The 22161-nt window shown below is 39.8% G+C and overlaps 1 protein-coding gene across 1 annotated transcript in view; it reads right to left on the reverse strand.

Annotated features, from left to right (window-relative positions):
• Positions 1-348: 348 nt before the first annotated feature.
• Positions 349-22161, reverse strand: part of EIF5B (eukaryotic translation initiation factor 5B) — a 28283-nt gene continuing 6470 nt past the window's right edge. Inside the window, exons 2-24 of the mRNA XM_083735434.1 lie at positions 20160-20285; positions 19100-19184; positions 17954-18614; positions 16853-17079; positions 16533-16683; positions 15384-15479; positions 14775-14861; positions 13541-13627; positions 12460-12758; positions 11522-11629; positions 11175-11285; positions 10274-10341; positions 9905-10046; positions 8706-8837; positions 7516-7698; positions 6876-7037; positions 6143-6274; positions 5012-5143; positions 4825-4901; positions 4568-4732; positions 3623-3761; positions 2114-2275; positions 349-1077 (exon numbers count right to left, since the gene is read on the reverse strand). Of these exons, the coding sequence (XP_083591560.1) occupies positions 970-1077; positions 2114-2275; positions 3623-3761; positions 4568-4732; positions 4825-4901; positions 5012-5143; positions 6143-6274; positions 6876-7037; positions 7516-7698; positions 8706-8837; positions 9905-10046; positions 10274-10341; positions 11175-11285; positions 11522-11629; positions 12460-12758; positions 13541-13627; positions 14775-14861; positions 15384-15479; positions 16533-16683; positions 16853-17079; positions 17954-18614; positions 19100-19184; positions 20160-20285 (3640 nt within the window). The 3' untranslated portion in view covers positions 349-969. The remainder of the gene's footprint in view (positions 1078-2113; positions 2276-3622; positions 3762-4567; positions 4733-4824; positions 4902-5011; positions 5144-6142; positions 6275-6875; positions 7038-7515; positions 7699-8705; positions 8838-9904; positions 10047-10273; positions 10342-11174; positions 11286-11521; positions 11630-12459; positions 12759-13540; positions 13628-14774; positions 14862-15383; positions 15480-16532; positions 16684-16852; positions 17080-17953; positions 18615-19099; positions 19185-20159; positions 20286-22161) is intronic.

The following is a 22161-nucleotide window of genomic DNA, read 5'->3' on the forward strand; positions in this document are numbered from 1 at the left end:
TGTAGTATGTAACTTGAGCAGTGCTGCTCACACTACATAGGAGCCTCTCTAGCTTGCACCATCCTAAAGGTGATTTAGACTGTGGTTATATACAAACTTACCCAATAATAAGTCCCCCTGAATTCAGTAGCTATAAATACTGGATTGCAGTGTTAATCTACTAGTCCCCTTACCAGATACTGCAAACAGCTCTACAAGAACTGTTCAGTTAAGACAAGACTGCAGCAGTCATATATAGTATTAAGTTGCAGCTGAACGAATTATTAGGATCAGCCACTGGTAACAATTTAACTTGACAGTTAAACATGTTGCATGCTGCTGCCTTTATTAGAAGGTAATTTAACAGGATAATGTCCATTTTCCTTTATTTTGCAGGTCAACATTATTACAGTTTGACAAACTGTGCAAGCAAAGGCAGCCAACTATGCTTTACATCATTGTTTCACACAAAGCAAACACAGATACCCAATTACCTAATTTTTCTACCTTAAAAAATTCCTATAGGCACAAAGCAGAAAGAATGTTGAAAAATCAAGGGGCAAAAAGAGGTATGCATAAATAAACAATTCTTACATCAAAAAAAGTCCAAGAATCACAACCTCTGCAGGAATTTGGTCAATCAAATACTGCAGCACTGATCTTACCAAGTATAAAAGTGAAAGTTGAGTTCTGTCATAAAAAATTATTATTTTTTTATTTCAGATGAGAGATCTGGGAAGGGCAAACTTTAAAACAGTAGCCAGTATAAAGGGGAGGACAGTGGGGGCACAGGCACATTGGAGCCACAGGGACATGTAAATTGACCACTGTCAAACCAGTGAAAGTTACTTGGTTTCTCATGGAAAACATTTTATCCACCTATTTCCCCCCAGATGTTAATCAACAGCACATTCATTATAATCTGCTGCTGGTGATTTTTTTAATAGGAATTGTGGGTTTATGCTAGCTTGCCCATTGCTTAAAAGAACTTCATATGATTTCAAATACTTTCTTTAGCTCCACAATAAGCTGCCAGTCAGACTTTTGCATTTCATCTCTGAACCAGTTTTTCAGGGCATCAATGGACTGACGACTAATCTGCAGATAGAACACAAAATACACATTGTGATAACACAAATGAATAAGCAGCTTCAAGAAAAGTCTTCATGCATGTTTCTCCCTCTCAGACATGTCAAGGGCAAATTAACCTTGCTAACTAGGCAGATTTGAGCAAACCACTTTTAGTACTCAAAGACATGCCTGATCATATGTGAGCTACTTAAGGCTGGTAGCACATAAATGAGATGTCTGTTCTGTCCAGAAGGATGTAGTTGCACAAAACAAGCAAGAATCAACTATGCTGCATATTTACAGTAGCATATATGCTAAATACAATCAATGGTTTACCATCAATATTTAATAAATACATACAAAAATATTAGTTTATCCTAAAACGGGATAACAAGACAGCTAACAATTTGAAACTCGTAATATTCAGAATTACATAACTAGAGACTGACAAGCAGCAAACTCAAAACACCAAAGACACTTTGATATGCAGTGCCTCTACAACAACAGAGGATACAGAATTAATCTGTCCCAGGACAGCTTTGCCACAGGCAAAGAAGAAGGTATCCTAAGATCACCACAACTCTTCTGATGGAAGGATGTAAAGGTTATGGAAGCTCTAGCCCTCTAGCTAATGCTGCACTACAACTCGCGTTACCTACCTCTAAACTTCTATAACAATTTCATCAGTGTAAAACTGCAGGTGGATTGAATGTTGGCTTGATTCTCTAATCTGTTTAGCCATACCGAGAATGCCATAATGTCACTGGTACAAACTTGTGTGCTCATTCCGCATGTCCATGAAACTAAACTTATGCAACTAAACATGCTTACAAGGACAACACTCTACTTCAAAAGAAAAAGCCAATTGTTAAGAGCACAATAAAAGAGTGCACTGAAGCATGATTTACCATGGCTAGCACATTCCTTTTCAGGAAAGGGAGCAGCTGGTACACCACCAGAAGCTGCTAAACGCACACACAGGGTTGCTCCTTGATGTCCACAACATGTGACTAGAGTCTTTCGAAGAATGCGAGCCCATCCCACCCACAACGTAAGCACCTACCTTGCTGACAAGTATATCTGTTGCTTCAAAGTGGCGCCCAAACATTTTAGGTGCTTCACCGGGAATAGGTTCTATTTTCACGCAGACTTCTTGACCTTTTTTTGCAACATCCACTTGTTTGTGATTTATTTCAATACTTGTAACTATTCCAATATCAATGAACTGCAACAAAAACACAGGACATTTTAGAGCTCTTAAGTTTTATTAGCAACCCAACTAATTTATAGAAACACACAGCTAGGAGGATTAGAGTAGACACAGTAAATAAACTTGGCTGCTGCTAGAAATCTATATACAATCATAACAAATCAATATGCCAATCTTCTATTGGCTCATCTACTAGCATAATATGAATGAGATTCTACAATAGAAGATTACAATATGGATTCTTACATTACCCTCCAGAACTAAGGGAGCCATAGCAATATTAACAAGACCATAATGGAGACTCCTGTACAAAGGTTCCTACTCACACCAGTATTAATCACTTTCCTGAGGATTGCTGCTGGCAAGGGGGTCTCCTCCCAGGCTTGAGTCACCTTGTGGCCTGCTACACCTACCAGGCCTTGTTTCTAGGAGTACATGGATGGAATTCAACATGGCATATGATGAATGTTCTATACGTGCAAGCATTTTCGCTTGCCAGTTGGAACATACCTGTCTGCTTGAGCCAATTTTGGAGGGCGCAGGGGGAGGAGAGGGGCAAAAAGCTCCTTTACACAAGTAGAATTCCATATTTGGGGCTTTTGCTGACTGAGCTTGTCAAGTGAAAACTACCCTATAATCTCTACATTTATACCACAATGCAAGTTCAAGAACACAGCTCCTAAGTTGTTTAAGGCTACTACAGCTATGGCTGTATTTAAGAGATACATCTAAACTGCCACATACAAGTTTTCTCTCTATTGTGCATAAAAACACTGTTTTATGATGTAATACTGATTATGATTTAAAACAGAGTTAAGTAATCTGTGGACCTCAGACATAGCAAAACACCCACCACCACTGGCAAAGCGGTCTGGGCTGAAAACATTTTAGTCAATAGGTGGTCACTTTTAGATTAGGCAAATTGTTAAGTCGGTATTTGAATTGGCTCCATTACTCATGCATTTAATTATTTCAGAAAATATTTAGGTCTTGTCAAATTTAAGATTCACAACTGCAGGCCTAAGTTAGATCTAGGGACATGTAAGCATGAAGGAAACATTTGTTACGCAGCCCAAACTTACACTTTAGTCTAGCCTACATTCACTGCAGTACTTGCTGTTCGTTTTCTCTACTGCTAATGCTGGAAGGTTACTATGCACAACACTTGCTCCTGGCAGAAATGGGAAGTATGCTGATCATGCTGGCTGGGGCTGATGGGCATTGTTTATAGTTATTCCATATGGTAAGTTAAGACTATACTAATATTAAGAGAGGCAGAGTAAAGAGAGCAAATATCCTGACTCTGGCCAGTACACAGCCTGCCATCTGTTAAGACTCAGTTTAAGAAAACAGAATACTCACATTTTTGCTAGGTACACACATGGGCGTTCCTTGTTTTACCTGACCCGCTTCCACAATGACTCCCATCACTATAGGATCTCGAGAATTAAAAATAAACTGAGGAAGTATTTTCATCTTACAAGGAAATACTGCTATATGCCTATAGGGGGGGGAAACAACAGGTTTTGGTAAAGACAAGTAAAACATGGATACAGATAACTTTTAAAAGTAGTAGCCATGATGTACATGTAAAAACGTGGTAAGCTGCTCTTATTAGCCCATAAGGCATCCATTCTACACATTATATCTGCACCTGGTATATGCAAGAATCCTTAACACTTGGCAGGGAACTAAACAACCAGGCATCTTACGTTGTTCAACTGTATGGGTTACCTGTAATCTTTTACAACGTGCTAAGGAGGAGAATTTTACCACCTTCTGTGTGCCAAATGATTGCAGACAGCCACCCACTATGGTTAGTCATTCTATAAATCAGCCCTTGCTTCAAAGTTTATTTTGATTATGAAAAAGCTCCATACATAAATCAAACTCATTCGGTATTTATTTACTCAAATTGTATACCAAAACACCCAGGGTAAAATGCTATTTCTTTCTCACGGTTCAGTGTTTTTATTTTTCTTGCATTAGAGATCTTAATAACTTAATGTATATATTCAAGTACTTATATCATTGATAGAACTCCCTGGTGGTTTTCCTCACTTTTTTGCCAGCTGCAGTTCCTTACAACATGCCAAACAGCTCCCTTCTAAGCACTAGTAGGTGTACAGAAACTCCATGCATAGTTCTTTGAATCCTGTCCTATATACAGTTGGTCCCTACCTTTAAAAAAGTAGCTCAGAAAATGACTTTAAAAATTCTTCAGTTTCAGATACTAACAAGCCCTTCTCATAATCTTCACATACATCTTGCAACAGAGCAAAAAATAAACACAAGAATGCTACTTACTTGAATTCTTCCTGCTTCTGTTTTTTATAGTCTTGTCTATACTTTGTGAAAGCATCAAATAAGTGATAAATAATTTCTGCACTAAAGATTCTAACTCCTAAACTATCAGCCATTTCCTGAGCATCTCGTTCAATCCTCACATCAAATGCCAAGATAACTGCATACCTAGGAGACAAAATATAAGGTTGATGAGGAAGAGGACAGGAATTTGATTATACAAATAGTAACAGTAATGTATATTTTAAAAAGCTACATACTGAGGATCATGTTCCAACATAACCGATGCCTTCATAACATCCTTTCTATGGACAGGGCCTATATTAATTCCAGCATACTGTCAGGAAATGGGAGGAAAAGTCTTATTAATCTGTTTTCAATTCCGTAATATGCTTCAATTCAGAGCACAGCAATTTAAGACCGTAAAGTAGAAAATTGGATACTTACTGGCACTTCTGATGTTTTCAGAAATTCAAGTAAGGCTTCCAAAGAACCCAGAGTAGATGCCTGCACATAAACACCTTTCTCTTCTAACTTTATGGCATTCAGCGTTTGTTTCAATTCGTGTATTAATTCATCCTTTTAATGTAAAAAAATAGCACATCTTAAGAGATCTCACTTAGCTTGTCAAGTTTCACAGATAATCTGGACAGTACAAGTAGAATCCCAATATCTTCATCAGCCCTATGCGGCACAATGTACAATATAACTATGTATAGCTTATATCTCAAACATGATTTATAGCTTCAGATCTGTGGAACACAGCATTGGAAATTAAAGCTTTCTTCATGCCTTGAAGTGGCAGTATATGAAGCAAACCCTTAACAGCTAAGCCTACCACATCACTGCAAAAAAGGTTTAGACAGAAATGCCACAAATCAAACTCCAAGTCATCCCTCTCAATCCCTGGAGCAGACAGTTCACTGCGCACACTTAGTAGTTATCACTGTGTCCCAGGAAAGAACAGATGGTCAGAAGCAACTGGGGAAACTCCAGAAGTACAATAAATTAATTCAAGTAGCTTTGGTGAGTTTGAAAGCAGATAATTTTAAACACGCAGCATGTTCACGGCCTGCAAGAGCATGCTGCAATACCTAAAAGTTCTGCACAGATTCCAGTTTAATTCTTGCACAATTCTAAAGGATGCAGAATTGCATATGAGGTATGCAAGTTTTTTAATTCTACGTAGAACCTGAATAGTTAATAGCTTACCCAGAAGATGGAGCAGCATGTACCTTACAGCAATCTACTTTTGAAAACACAGGTATTCCGTCTATTAAGAACAATCATTACTTCTCATAAGGCATGACCCTGCCTGCATGTTCATAAACTAAAGCTGGCTCAACAATGTTTCTGTCCGTATTTTCCCTATTACTGGTTTATTTTACTTTTACTCTTTGAATCAAAGAGGTATGCTTTCTTCTACCTGGAAATAAAAGTCTGACTTCTTTCCTTGAAAAAGTTATTATTCTGATAATGAAGCTCCAAAAAGCAGAGTCCTCATACAGCCTAATGAGAGTCATTCACACTGAGATTTCCTAGCTATTTTCATTCTGAGAGAGATCATGTATGCCTAACCTTAAGAACCGGAATTTCATCTTCTTTATAAGCTACAAGTAGGGGTAAACCAGCCAATGTTTTCTCCAAATCCTTTCCAAGAATCTTCACTCCTTGAGCAGCAGCAACTTCTTTGTGTTTTTCATACTGATTCTAAGGAGAGAGAAAGATGTACAATGTAACTCTGTATAGCTTATAGCTCAGATATTATTTCCAGCTTCAGATTTGTGGATCATACCTTCAAGAAAGCTCAAGGCCTGAAAAAAGTAAGTTGTGGCCTTGGCAGAAAAAAATATTACAATGCTGCACTTAGATATGACCATTAAAGCAAAAATATATGGAGTGCATAGCTATGAGAATGGTTTTGTATTACATTACATATTTTATATTCATATAAATATATCACAAGCTCAAAAGGCCTACAACATTACAACAGTTGTGTATGTACTCTCAATTTGCATGCCTTATTCTGCCCTCAGAATTTAAGGGTGTTATTTTTGCTAACAGCAATACACTGGCAAACCACATGACTAAAAATGGATAAAACAACAGGAGGCGATTGGACACAAAAGCTCCACCTCCCTTCAATGATCCTGATCCTGCAAAGGGCAATTTCTGTGAAGAAATAATAGTGTTATTTTGTATTATTTTCCAGAAAGATGAGGGAGAGCATGGACTGCCAAGCATTTCTGCTGAATAGCGTTAGGCATTAGTAGTTAATTTGAGGATGTGTTTCCACACGCTGCTTGCCTACCTTCACTCGAAGTTCTTTCATAGGTGGAGGTAACAGAAGGCCTCTTATCTGCGTTACGATGGGACCTTCTACTCCAGGAACTATAATGGTATCGCCTTCTCTCAAGCGGCCATTAATCAAAATGACATCTATTGTGGTACCCATACCAGGAAGTGCTTTGACCTAAGAGACAGAAGACAGTCAAATCATTTCTCGCCAAAGGCCACAAGCAGACAGCCTTGAACAGGCACACACATCATGCTCCCAAAGATTATCTTTTGAAATTTCCTCCTTAGTTGATTTTCTCAGTAACCTGCCTTTCATCTCCTCGCTTTAGATGACAGTGAGTCAAACAACTTTTCTCCTAGGAAAAAAAAAAATCTCCGTCGACTCCCCACCCCGCTGCCCCAGATCTCAGACTCCCAATTTACATCAACTCTGTCTGCTTTGCTTCTCCAACCCCACAGAAGCACTCTTCTCTCCCTGCTGTCTGTTTCCTTCCCCCTCCTGGCAGGAAAGGCTTTTGCAAGGTGTACACTCCTCTTCTTTGCCTGCTCAGGCAGGGAGGGTTTCATCTATTGCCCATGGGCTGCAGGTTATCCACATGCAACAAAAAGAATGTTTCCTTTCAATCCAGATCAAAAGATGCATATCAAATTACCTCCATAACTTGGGCTCTCAGCTCTTCACAGTGTGCCAGTCTCTTGTTTAACATGTTTTGCGTCAATTCAACAAGAAGAGCTATTAGACTTCCCATGCCATCCCCAGTGTGAGCAGAGGTAGGAACCAGAGAGACAAATGTGCGGGGATCTTTATTTTCGTAGTACAAGGCAGCATTCAGGCCCTAAAACCACAAGCATAGTATTAGGGGAAGGAGCAAGAGGCAAAGAAGTTAGTATAGAAAGGTGTGATAGGAATCTGATACAAATAAAAGGGCAGGAAAACACTGAACACTATTAGACCAAATATCAAACTTCTATTAGAATTTTTTAAATAAATACTATACTGTATGAGAAAGAGTATAAACACCAGGTAGCATCTATATATAAATACCCTGAACTCGCTTCCAGAACACATATGACATGATACAGCTACCTCTCTTTCTTCAAATCCCCTCTCAAAATTCATCTTCTCCCTGAAACCCTTCCTTACTGACCAATATTCTCCAACCACATATAATCAGGGTGAAACAACCTCACTCCCCACCCACCAGATGCTGCCAATTTGAGAGAGGAAAGCCAGTCCTTGACAAGTGAGAGGAATCCAATCTTTCCTCCAAACTCAGGAGCAATATGGGATGTGTGATTTGCCCTGCTCCCTCCCTAGCTCCAAAGTCTAAGATTTGTTTGGGCTCTGTGCTTGCCAGGCTTAAACGGAGAGCCATAACAATCCTTTATCTCTGGGCAGGAGTGGGGAGATGGAAGCACATCAGCTTGCCTCTGTTCTGGACAGTTCCTCCAAGTGCCCCCTCAGGTGCAGAAGAAGAGAAGGCAAAAGACCACCTTCTCCTGGAGACAGAGGGTAAGAAATGTGGACTTGCCTCTGCACCCAATAGGTACCCTCCAGCAGGTGCCAGTGTAAAAGCACATGCTTTAGTCTCTCATCTCTAGAAAGAAACTTGGAGGAGAATCCTTCTCTCCAGCTCCAAGCATACAGCTGGAAAAAAGAGAAGAAGATATTCTGCTAACCTCATGCCACATTTGTGAGGCACAACAGATGGTCTTGGGAGAGTCAATACATTTTTGGTTGGCTAATAAGGCAGCAGCAAAAAATTGGGGGCCTTTGCATGTCTCCCCACTACCAAAATACATTTTAAATACTAACAGAAGCAATGATAGTAATTCTGCTGACCTGCTGTGCAAACTCCACTATGATAGCTTTTGCACGTTCCTCAAATTCGTCTTTTGTGTTTTTTTTCTGCTTCTTCAAAGTGGCAGCTACATCTGTGTCGGGACTCTTTTTCCAGTCATATAACCTATCGATCTTGAAAATCAGATCAGAATCAGAACCAGACAGAATCAAAAACATCTCATTGATTCATTGATTGATTGAATGTTATGCTACTCAGGAGGAGCCATGCAAGACAACAGCAACTGTAGGGAATCTACAAGCAAATGTTATTATTATTTATACCTCACTTTTTTCCCTGCCAAGGACTCAAGGTGACTTACAGATAAAAATAAAAGACAAAATAAACATTTATGAAGTATCTAGAGGAGTCGTATCACCCCAGAGAGCCATCTGCCCCTAAATGCACAGCTTCCTTGCACATACAGGGTTCCCCCTTTGTTAAATGAAGAAAGCTGCTCTTTCCAAGCAAAGAAATGTCAGTGTGAATCAGTTCCATCCATTGGAAGTCATGGAAATGCTATTCAAGATGGGGAATTTCAATGAAACTCTCATGCCTGGAAAGAATTACATAATAATTTTATTATTTATATCCTGCCCATCTAACTGGGTTACCCCAGCCACTGAGTGACTTCTGACATACATAAAAACGCAATAAAACATTACACAATAAGCTCTAGGTTCTTATGCATCCTAGCTGCAAGATTTGAAGGGTGCGAGACCTCTGCCCCTAAAAAACATTATTTTCAATACAGTATTTTCAAGTGGCAAGCTTCACAACAGGAGTGAAGTGAGGATGAAAGCTCTTCCCTTTCTAAAATTCAAGGATAAACTTGCAAAGCAAGCAGACTTAACAGGATTTGCTCCTGAAGGAGAGTCCCTTGATAGAACAAACATTTAGCACTCAATTGGCACAAATATTTTTAAATAGTAAAAGACACACATATTAAAAAAAAACCAAAAAGGCATTTGGAAATGGCCATTAGGCCCGATGCCTGAACATCAGCCTGAGCAACAGCTGCTGGGGAACAGCAGAAGGAGTGGTATATTGCATTCATGTCCTGTCTGGGGACTTCCCAGAGGCATCTAGATTGCCACTGTTGAAAATAAGAGGTTGGACTAGCTAGGCCTTTGGACAGATCTAGCAGGGCTCTTCTTACGATCTTATGGCAGAATCAGTAAGACTGTAAAAGTCATCTTACCTTGTTGAGTGCCACAATAAATGGGCATTTTTTAGACTTCAGCAGGTTTATGGATTCAATGGTCTGGGGCTCCAAACCATGCATGATATCAACTACAAGAATTGCAATATCACATAGTGAGCTTCCTCGATTTCGGAGATTGCTGCAACATTGAGGAGGAAAGGTAGACTCGATAAGTAAGGGCAAAAGATAGAATTGCCAGGAACAGGCAGCTGTTCTAAAGCAAATTCTATCCTGTAGAAGTGTTTGGCAAAACTATTAGAAATGAAAACGAAAGGCACACAGAACATTATCTAACTAATTTCTACTTGTATAGATGTATTCAAACATTATACGGTAAACTCCCAGATATAAATATTGCAAACTTACCTGAAAGACTCATGTCCTGGAGTATCAATGATCAGCATTCCTGGAATCTTGACCGTCTCTCTGTCAAACTAACATTACGAAATATTGGCTACCTTGAAACTTATGCAAACCAAATCTTTGATAGTGTATATATCCACAGCAATAATTTTGAACTTTAGCCATGGTTTCTTACATAATCTATGTAAGAAATCCATCCACAATCTACATAATCCTAGTACTTTAAAAACAACAACAACAACAACTTGCATCACTAAGTTTTCATTAACTTGATGCAGCTCCTCTTCTAGAGCAGAGGCTAACAGCTTTCAGTGCAAGGTGCTGCAATGGAAATAGCACAGGACAGGAATGGCCAAACTTGGCCCTCCAGATGTTTTGGGACTACAGTTCCCATCATCCCTGACCACTGATCCTGTTAGCTAGGGATGATAGGAGTTGTAGTCCCAAAACATCTGGAAGGCCAAGTTTGACCATGCGTGGCATAGGAAGACAAGGCCTTGCCCCCATTTGACTCCAGGTGAGCTTTCTAGCTAGACTTGTGGCGCGAAAGTATGTGAGCACAGGAGGCAGGATAGTATCTGAAACCTACTGCCTTTCTAAACAGCTATGGATCTGAGAAGCCTCCACTAACATAGGAGGCAACTCCAGCTCACAAAATGATGGGCAACAAAGTAGCCAACCATGAACCTCAACTTTAAGGCACTGATGTTGCAAATGTAGATGTTTCCAGCCAATAAAGGTATTTGTCGAATAGGTCCATTCTAAATAAAGGACAAACTCAAGCCCAAACTGCACCAGCTTCCAACACGAGATGTGGAGCAGAGGAGAGGTCCCTAGAAATAATATAATTCAATGATTCCTTCTAAAAGCACATCAACGGAGTTCTGAGAAAGATCTTACTTACAGTCTTCACCATCTTTGCTTGTTCATTAATGGCCTCAAGGGGGACATTAGTTGCACCAATCTGCTGAGTGATGCCTCCCGCTTCGCTGTCTTGTACATGGGTATGGCGGAGCTGCATGAAACAAAACAAAAAAAGCAGAATAACTGGGGGGGGGGAGCAAGAATGACGACCTGGATGAGCTGATTAATATATGCTTTGAAAGGGCACGGGTGACAGTTTCGCATCAAGCAATTTTAAGCGGTCCCAAGTTACTACAAAATTTCAGGCTTAAGTAGAAGCAGGCAGTTAACTTGTCAGCTAACTAGCAGAGAAAGCTTGCGATTTCGTGAAACCCACCTGCACCTTACCTTATCTAGAATTTTAGTCTTTCCTGTATCTACATGTCCAAGTACACAAATAACAGGTGCTCGTAGTATCTCAGTATTCACATTTTTACTGTTTTCAACACGACGTTTCTAGAATTAAGAACAAACAATGTCAATTAAAGTCAAAAGGAGAAAGAAATGAAGACAGTTAAACAGGAAAGCAACTCAATTTTGAGTGTTCAAAATTATGCCGAAGAGTCCTTACCCCTAATACAAACATATAATTGTAAACAGAGAAAAAAGCATTAAACACTGTTTCCAGCTAAATACTTGTTCCTAGTTAGCACATTAAGCAGACATTTAGTTTACCTGATTGCAGGACATCTACACCAAAAGGCAGTAGTCCTAGGCTGAAACTCAGAACCCTCATGATCACGGTGAAAAAAAACATGGAAATCTGCTTTTGCGAGTTCCAAATAGAAGCTCTTAACAGCAGCCTTGGTTTGCTGGGACACCTGGTTTTATTTCCATATACACATATGGCCATATACACAACTGGGTAATTTGACCCTGTCTAATGTTATTGAAGCAAAGTAGCTACATGTAGCCTGTCCCATGGTCTCTGGCCAATGTGGTCACAGACTTGAGGAAGATTACATCTTGGACAACTTAATGAAGCCTATTCCAAAAAAATCATGATAAACTAGTGAGTGTAATTTATCTGGGCAAAGGTGCACCCTGGAAACTCAACAGAAGCTACAAAGTCCCACAATTTTGACATTTGCTTTCAGCTGTAAACGCTTCCTTCTCCTTAACAATTTGTGCAAGATTGTGTATCCTCACCAAAGAAGCAAAGATATGGAAAAGGTTTCAAAGGAGCACTGAAGTAAGCAAAAGAGAGAGCGAGAGAGCAATAAAGGGAGCATCTTTTGTTCAGAATGAATCGTATTAACTACATGAGAAAGACTGTGACCAAATACCTCAATTCGCCGTTTAGCTTTATCATAGGAACGTTCTTCTTTAGTGCGATCATCATCCGAATCATCTTCTGAATCAGAGCTTAATTCTTTACTTAGCTTTTTCTCTGCAGATTGTTTTCCAGCAGCTTGAGGCTCAGATTCCCTTTCATCTGAAGTCTTCTCATCTTCTTCACCTTCACTTCCTTCACTTTCTCCGTCTTCATACTCTTCACTCTCATCTTCTTCGTCATCGCCGTCTCCATCTCCCTCGTCGTCCACATCATTTTGCTCCTTGACTTCAATGCGGACTGTTTTTCTCTCTGATGACAGGAGATGCAAATTTTAAAAGGCTACTTCTACCTGGGTTCTATTCTGATACAGCTACCTGTGTACAGAACTGCAGTTCCACATATTACAATGCAAACACAGACAGACCTGCACTGAATTTCAGTCCTATTTCCCTTGACCGGCAAAATCAATAAGGGAGGTATAGGTGTTTCAAAAAGTGAAGCTGTGGCATACCCCATTATTGACTTTATATATTTATTTATACTGAAGAATTTCTTGTTCAAAACAGAAACATGGTTGGCTTTTGGCCCAACTTTCCCCCAAGTCCTCCTTGTCCACAGTCATACTGCTAAGTGAATTCATTTAAACTAGCCTGTCTCAACCTGTGGGTCCCCAGATGTTGTTGAACTACAACTCCCATCACCCCTAGCTAGCAAGGCGAGAGCTCAGGGATGATGGGAGTTGTAGTCCAACAACATCTGGGGACCCACAAATTGAGAACCGCTGATTAAACGAACAAGGAAGGTTGGTTTCAAACTTATTTTTATTGGCTGACTGATAGGAACATGCACTTCATGCTTTTAGCGCGGGGGTTACTACAGAGATAGTGGCTGAAAACCCTGTAAACCCAATAACCAAGCGGATCACACAACAGTTTAAAGGACTTATTCGAGCTGAAGTATGGTTCTGAACATATTGTGCAATGTTTGTTCACTCATTTCAACTCTTTGAGAGAAGTGCTATGCTTTGAACAAAAAGAAGCAGAGGTCTCAGGCCTAGGTGGTGGTCCGTTGCTTTTCCAAAAGACACTTACCCTTCTCTCTCTCTTCATCGCTGACCATGGCTTCCCAGTCATCTAATCCTGTATCTTCAGGCTCCTCTTCCTCCCTTTCTTCTGAAACTAAAAAGCAACTGGTTTCATAATAGGTTTTATTATTATTTTAGGATAATGTATCAATATGTTTACACAGAGGAGGTACTGGGCTGGACAGTAACTTGAATTAGCCAATGTTCTATCACTGGCTTAATATAAGCACTGAGTACCCTCAACAGGTGTGCCAACTTGCCCCTCCTGATTTAGGGGGCCAGCACACATGCCACACAACGTGCTGATGTGTCACACGCATGACATGCAACTTGTGCGTGTGACGTGAGCATGTCACTGTGGAATATTGAGGGCGTGGCCCAGATGGTGCCCCTGACCCTCAAAGATGGCTCACAAAGCTGGTTTAACTGGCCTCACATTAGGCTAAACAAAAAGAAACATTTTTTTTTTAAAAAGAAGTCTGGTTCTATGCTTTAGGATCAAGGATTCTCAAACTGCGGTCTGGGTATCACCAAAGGCCCACAAGCTTCATTCAGGTGGTGTGTGGTGACACAGCCTGTCCGTGGATTTGTGGTTGAAGAGAAGAGATGGCACATATGTCACATTAAATATTTATATTGATATCTAATTGTATATTCGTTGTTGGTTTTTTAAATTAAATAATGTTTTATTGTATTGTGATTTTAATTCTATGGGCCTACTGTCACCTAGTAGCATCATTTCGTCATTTAGCCTCAGTGGGAGATGGGACACAGGGCTCGTTCCATCAGCCAAAACACCAGTTCCATCAGGCAACTATCTGCCTCTGAACTGTTTCTATGGCAGCTGGTCATTGTAAGAGCTACTATTTAAGAACTGGCGAATGAGCTTGCTTTTTTCCTCTCCCCTACCTGTCCCATTTCTCTTGCCTGCTGTGCTTTTTTGACTGTAAGCTTGAAGGCAGGGCCTCGTTTGTTTTAATTAATAGTATGTAAGCCACCCAGAGAGCCGTTTTGGCTGAAATATGGGGTTCAAATGCTCTAAATAAATAAATTAAATGTAAATGTAAATCATGTTGCCTCTAGCTCAGTGCTTTACAATTTCTACAACATGGGGGCGGGGGGAATCATTAAGTGGTTTGCTACAACTCTCAGCAATTTTCAACTGGTCCATGAGCAAGGGGAAAGTTTGGGAATTACTGCTTTAGATAAAAGCAACATGGAATACCTGATTTAATACTGACCTGGATTTGCTGGAAGAATGATCTCTTCTTTTACTGGTATAACTGGTTCTACAGCTTCTTCAGTTGGGGAAGTCAACTCTATAATTTCTAAAATTACAAGAGAAAATTACTACAGCTTTGCTGTAGTAAGAAGGCCAACCACAAAGATGCATTTGATTTGCCCAGAACAAAGCTACTGCAACCGTAAGTACATTACTGGTCCTGCAAAATTCATCTCTCTCCCAAAATAAATACACTGTAATTAAAGGCCTCTTGACTCTTACTAGAATACAATTCCTTCCAGTCTTCAGTGTATACAATACTGAGAAAAGAACCAATCACTGCCAGTTTAACATGAAGTTTTGGGGAATTCGGTCTATAAAGTCTTGTTAACAAAGTCTCATTAGAGAAAATTCAGGGTTTTTGATACAAATTCTTTTTGCAAAAGTCAGTCAAGAATTCCGCTGGCTTTTAAATATGCAGCCCCAAAGATACACAGGAATAGCAGTTTTCTCTGTGATATCGTAAAGGGGAGGGTGCGTCGAAACACAGTAGACAGGAAGGGCTGACATTATGTTTAACTTTTTTTAATTTTTATTTTTAAAAGTACTGCAGAAACAAGATCCTTACCTTCTTTGTTTTCCTGCTGCTGTTGCTTCTTTTTCTTTTTGTCTTCATATATTGGCCTTTTCTTTGGCACAGAATCTTTGGATGGCACCTCAACACCTGCCAAGTAGCAACAAAAACATTTATTTTTATTATTACTAAAATTTAATGTAACACTGAAATGCAATCCATTTGGTGACCTGCAGCTGGATTTGTGAATGAACAACACAGGATAATGCAGGAGTATCACAGAATCATAGAGTTGGAAGGGACCCCTAGGGTCATCTAGTCCAACCCCCTGCAGTGCAGTAATGTCAAGTAGAGTAGTTAACATTTTGCCCTCCAGAGGTTATTGAACTAGAACTTCCATCATCCCTGGCTGTTGACCAGGGACGTTGATTACACACTGGGTAAACATTTGAACATCTTGACCTAAAAAAGCCTTGGCACTGATTGAGTTAAGGGAAGTAACTGAGGGCTCCCAAGCCTTAAAACTGTTTGCAGGGGATAAGAAATTTGTCACAGGATAATGAGCAAGATGTTTCCCACACGACATCTGTGCCACAACAGAATAAAGAGCCTCAGAAAACATTTCTAAATAATTATGGTTTCAAACCCTAATTGGCTTTCATAGTTCAGCTCTTCTGCAAAGACACTCAAGACTAACTAACTAACATCATCATTTTTTTAATGAACCATTTTTTTCTGCAGTTCACCCACCTCCACTCTGGGGACTTTTTATGCAAACCACTTAATTTGCTAGTTTTAAAGTAATAATACTAAGGTGGGTGCTTTTAAAATATTTCAGTTGTATGTGACTTACAGATGTGCAGCTTAAGTCAAAGCATGTTTATTCAGAAGTCAGTCCTACTTAGTTCAATAAAAGTTAGCTCCAAGGGTGCATAGGATTGCAGTGTCAGGAAGCTAGTATCTTATAAAAGAGGACAGATTCATAGGACCACCTGCAATTGGGTGGTTTGGAGTTTGCATTACTTCTAAATAAAGACTCCTGCTCATGTTTAACTCTCTTCTCCAGCTGCCGAAAGCAAAATTTCAGATAAGAGCCCATTGTTTAATTCCTCCTCAGCTTCCAAAAACTGGCAAAGACTCCACAGCATTTTTGTCTACATACAGGAAAGTAGTTAGAAGGTTAGTGTGCATTGCAAGCCTTACCTTGAGCTTGCAGTAGTTTAAGAGTAGCCTCTGCTCTGGCTCTAGCTTCTTTCTGAGATTTAGTTAAAAGCTTCCCCTCCTTCTTCAGTCGCTCTTTCCTCTCCTTTTCTTTTTGTTTCTTCCTTTCCTTTCTTTCTTGCTCCAAGCGTTCCTATAAAGAAGCAAATATTCATACACAATGCTTTCCAGAACGCATAGAATAGCCATTCCTTGGCAGCAGGCTCCCCTTTAACAGGGCTGCAATCTCCTTTCAAAGTCAAAAGCATACAGGTGTGGGCCTCCATTATCCTTTCCCCTTCCTATATGAATACAAGCAGTACCTCTTCTTGACGCTTGGCTTCCAACTCCTCCAGCCGTTTTATCCGTTCCTCTTCCTCCCTCTTTGCCCTTTCCTCTTCCTCTTTTAGCTTAGCCAAGGCTTCTTGCATTGCTTTAACTGTGGCCTTACTTGGACCTTTTTTCTTCTCTTTTTCTTTTTCTTCTTTCTCCCCTTTCTTTTTCTTTTTATCTTTGTCTTTCTTCTTTTTCTCTCCTTCATTGTCATCACCTAGGCAAGAAAGTCAGTTATACATTTGCAGAATTTAAAAACGAAGAAAACTAAAGAGAAAATCGACAAAATGTAGAGGTGCCACTGACCCTTTAGGAGCATGAAAAGCCCTCTGCATGCATTCTAGGCTCTCGGGATCCCTCCAGACTGTCACAATTTTGTGAAGGGATTCAAGCACATACCAGAAATTTAGGTTTGTGTAAAGTGTATTAAAGTACTCTAAAGTGCACAGTAAATCCACTTTAAAAAAGAAACAGACTTTTTGCCATTTGGACAAACTAATGATTAATGGGAAGACATTTTAGCACCCCACAAGCAAATCAAGATGAATGCTCATTTATAACCAACCGAGAACGAATGACCTCAATAAGCCCAAACATAGGCTAACCACCACATATGTTTTGTGCAAGCAAATCTAGATGAATGCAAAGAACAGACTGTCTGGAGGAGCCGTCAATGTTTGGTCTTCCCCAAACAGACTGTCCTTGACAGTTTCTGAAGTTCCTAGGTACTAGCAATGATATAGTTTTCAACACAGAGGACTTCTGAAAAGGGTACCCACTCAAAAGCCTTGCTCACCACATGCATTAAGAACTCCATAAATTATATTCAGCAAAATGCTTTAGAATCACATTAGTCAAGAAAATCAGGGCCGCAAATCAGCTAGCGTTTCCAGGGCATCAATACGACTTCTAGAGTCTCCAAATAAAATCAGGCAATGAATTTTCCTACTACAAAGCCAGCTTAAAGTGAAACAAAAAAGATCACCAATTAGTGAACAAGGAAACTGGTTCAAGTGTTCTGGCATTCATCTTGAAATTCCTATAAACTCCCACACAAACTTGCTCCTCACATTCTCACAAATATGACCTACCTTCTGCTACTACTGAAGCTTCTCCTTTTTCCACAGTGGCAGATTCTGATACCAGATCTGAAGTGGTTCCTTTTTCAGCCTTCTTTGAAGCCTCCTTCTGCTTTGCCTGTTCTTTATTAGCTTCCAGATCTTCTTTCTCCTTCTGTTTCCTCAATTTGGCCTTTTCCTCTTCACGCTTTTTTTTCTCGCGCTCTTTCTTCTCTGCCTTCTTCTGAGCCACTGTTTTTATTTTGAATGAAGAGTCCACCTCTTCATCACCACTTTCAGCCTCAGTGGCTGGTTTTGCCTTCTGGCTTTTCTTCTGCCCTTTTTTCGATTCCGAGCCTTCGTCCAATTCATCACCGCTCTCGCCAGATGACGCAGCTTGTGTACGCTCTTTGCTTTTCCTGATAATGATAACTTCATCATCTTCAGAAAGCTCCTGTTTCCTATTTGATTTTTGAGGTTTTCCTTTCTTTTTCTTAAGCAATGCATCAAAGTCATCATTGTCATCATCACTGCCAGAGGGAGCTTCCTTGGGGGTCCTGGGGGCTTTCTTTGACTTTTTATCCTTATCCTCCATTTCTTCACTGTCATCATCATCTAAGTTGGAACTTTTGTTCTTTCCTTTCTTTTTTTTATCTTGTTTTGAATAGCTAAATTCTTCACTGTCATTCTCTGTCTAGCAAACAAATAAATCATTTTAACGTTAAAACATTACCAATGGAAAACAGAAGAATATTACAGTACTTGAGCATAATACATTTGCAGCAACCAGATTCTCTGGATGCAGATTAAACTACAAAAAACACTCATGACAAAAATCACCAGATTTTAGGGAACAAAAATACATGTGCATCAAGTGCCTTTTGGAAAACCAGTTACACAACCTTGTGATTTATTTATTTTTAAATAGATAGATGACTCCTCAATGCAGCCCTTATAGAATCTGCTCTTTAGTGGAATGTTTGTATGAAGTTAATGTATTTTTTTGAAAGGAGACCTGCACAATGACAGGCAGTTTTCTAAATGCAAAAGATCTTCTCTGGACTGTACCAAATGCTTCTTTCTCTTCACCCTCAAAAAAAAATTCACAATTTGCTTTGGCTGGGGCTTTCAGCTGTAGTGCAACACTTTCAATGCATCCCACACCCCCAAGACATTTACCTTTATTGCAGCTGGTTCTCTTTCAGCTTTCCCTCCTTGCATCTCCAGAGACAGCTCTTCCAACTCTTTCGAAATATCATCTTCGCTACAATAAGAACAATTATACATGTTTCAAGTATTGCTTACTTACAAATAATCTAGGTTCAATAACTGGATGAGTCCAGTGACTACAGTACTGCTGCCTTGCTTTCTGGATTTCGGCATCTTTCTGTCTTTTATATTATAGTAGAGGCTCGTGTGTATTTGAGCAGGGTGTTATTGGTGGGTAAGGCAGTTTTGTCCTCCTGGTGCCAAGCAGACAAATCCATGCTGTGGCTCAACTGTGTGATACATACATTTATCAGTAGCCTGATACCATACATGTTTCCCTCAGTAGAGGCAGGGCATCAACACTGAAAGTGTCAATAATCAGCATGGTGATGGGAGGGGGAGAACAGTGTTTCACCCCACCTACTCACTCAAACTGTTACTAACAATATTACAGCATGGGCTTGGCTCCTGGAGGGAACTTTTCAGGATTATATACCTGCAAAACATATTTGTCTACATTAGTGGTTCCCAATTGGGGATCCGCTTAACCCACCCAAGGGGTTCTCGGCACATACATGTCAACTGTCTAAGACATCCTGTTTGGGGGGGGCGTGCTCTCAAGTGAGAACATGGTGACCCAAAATGCACAAGGTTGCAGCCAGACACTCATCTCACGCAAGACTGCAGCACCCCAAAATACACATTTTTGTGCACTGTGCCTTTGCACAGGTCACATGACTCGCATGGGATTGCAGCCCGAAGACGGGCACCCCGCTTTTGCGCCGGCACACGTTGGAAGGTATGGTGGCACTATTCACATAACAAAAACTACCACAAAGTTTTCAAAAGTAGGGAGTCCATGACTTGGCTTTTGAAAAACAGGGGTCTGCAGTATTTAGCCAATTGGAGGCCACTGGTCTAAACAGTTTTTCATTCAGATAAGGATAAGCATACAGTAAGAAGCCTCCTTTTGTACTCCCTGAAATCTTTGTTGGATTACAGCTATCAGATACAGATTTTGCAAACTTACTCAAAATCTGGTTTCTTCTTTTCCTTTTTCTTCTTGGCCTTAGACTTCTGAGGCTCTTGTTCTTTGGCAGCACCTGCACCCTCTATTTCGGCTGCAAGTGCATCAAGGTCAATGTCATCCTTGGCACTAGAATTAAAAAACAACAACTTTTACTAAAAAGCGAAACAAATTAATACTTAACGTTCAGTATTTTAATATCAAAAACTTGCATTGTAAAAAAAGATCTTCAACTAGATTTAGGTAGTAATTTGTACTGTTTGATGAGATTACAGCAGAGTGAGTAACTACTATCAAACAGCTATTAATACAGCATGAGCAACTTGCAGGAAAAGGGGTGTTTAAGCAAAATACAATTTAACTGAAACTACCACACTCTGAAATGAAACTATTTGTTCAGTAAGAATTTCAAGACCTTCAAAACATAATACCGACCACATCTAAATAAGTTTACATTAATAGATTAGAAGATTAGCACCACACTGCATCATGGGAATTATTTCAAGCAAAGCAAGGAAACAGATACAACACCTTCCTCTATCCAGCCAGAATGCGAAGAGTTGCTAGCTCTCGTACTTATAGGGATACTATGCTGTTGCAAGCTATTGAGTCAGAAAATTGGGAAGGCCCTTTCAGAGGAATTTGGCCTGAAGAAGTGTCTTCCACCAGCACAGCAGGCAGGGTACAGAGCAAGTCAGGAAGCCTCAGCTTTAGGCAAACTAGACATTAAATCATTGTTTTTACAAACAGAAGGGTGTACAGCACACTAGAGCATACACCTAGTGGTATTGGTAGTAGAAGTTCACAAGTTTATTGTTCTAGCCACCATGATTGGTACGAACTTGTACCAATAAACTAATACATAACATATACAGTATCCATTATATAAACCAGCATCCATGATGCAAGAGGGAGAAATTGCCAGAAACAACAACTCAAATCCAGCTTGATTTCAGATTACGCCTCAATCATCACAGCAATATATAGCGATTTTATCTAACTCCTTTTTCCCTTTTTTGTGGCCAGCGCATAGAGGGCCACTCTGTGTGTTACAAAGCTATTATTGTCACTCAAAAGAAACTGAACCATTTCTGCTGGGTTGTTATCTGATTGCTTGTGTGAACAAAGGCTTCAGAAAGCGATATCCTGGGTCTCTATTTAAGGGGCAGGCTAACAGATAATGAGTGATGTCTTCCATCAGACATTGACCACTAATACACAGTCTGTCTGTATGCAGGACCTTGGAGCAACCATCCAAGATTGCAGTGAGCATCACTTGGAAATGCACCTCAATAAAGGCACACGTACCAGCAATGTGTAAGGATTTATTAAACCTACCTGAATGGCAAAAAGTCTTCTGTAATGAGATAAAGGCCCTTATTTCCTTCCAGAAATCAAATAAAGCTCCAGAAGAAGATATGCTTCCACATGAGCCCTATAGTTATCAAGTAAGTCCTGTGCCAATTTGCTGGAAGACGTCAAGGTATGGAGATTTTCTCATAAAAAGTTGGTGCAAGCTCGTCAGACGATTACTGTATAGTGTCTTTTGAATATCGCTGTTCAGTCTGTGAAATCATTTCAGTCTTTTTACACCCTGCATTTCTCCAAAAACTCTTGCAGATGCGGTTGTTTGTATGCATTCGAGAATTAAATAAATAAATTTATTTATTATACCTCATCCATCTGGCTCGGAATAGGGTCACTGATACTGGAAAGTGGTCACTTTCTGTTCATTCTAACACTTCAGAAGTGTATAATGGAGGAGATAATATAATGTGGTTGATAGCACTTCCATCATGTTTGTTCAAATAAGTATATTGACCCTTATCTGCCTACAGGACTCCCATGAAGAATATAAAAATTATGTTGGAATAACAATTTCGGACCCTGTGTGTTATATTTCTTGTCCATGGAACAATGTGAGGTTAGGAAAATATCTTCCAAGGTAAAAAGAGACCCTCTGCAGTTGTTCCAAGTTGTGTATACCTCTATTTTTACTGTTTTA

The sequence above is a fragment of the Podarcis gaigeae genome (assembly GCF_964106915.1).
Source record: "Podarcis gaigeae genome assembly, chromosome: 4".
Taxonomy (NCBI): Eukaryota; Metazoa; Chordata; class Lepidosauria; order Squamata; family Lacertidae; genus Podarcis; species Podarcis gaigeae.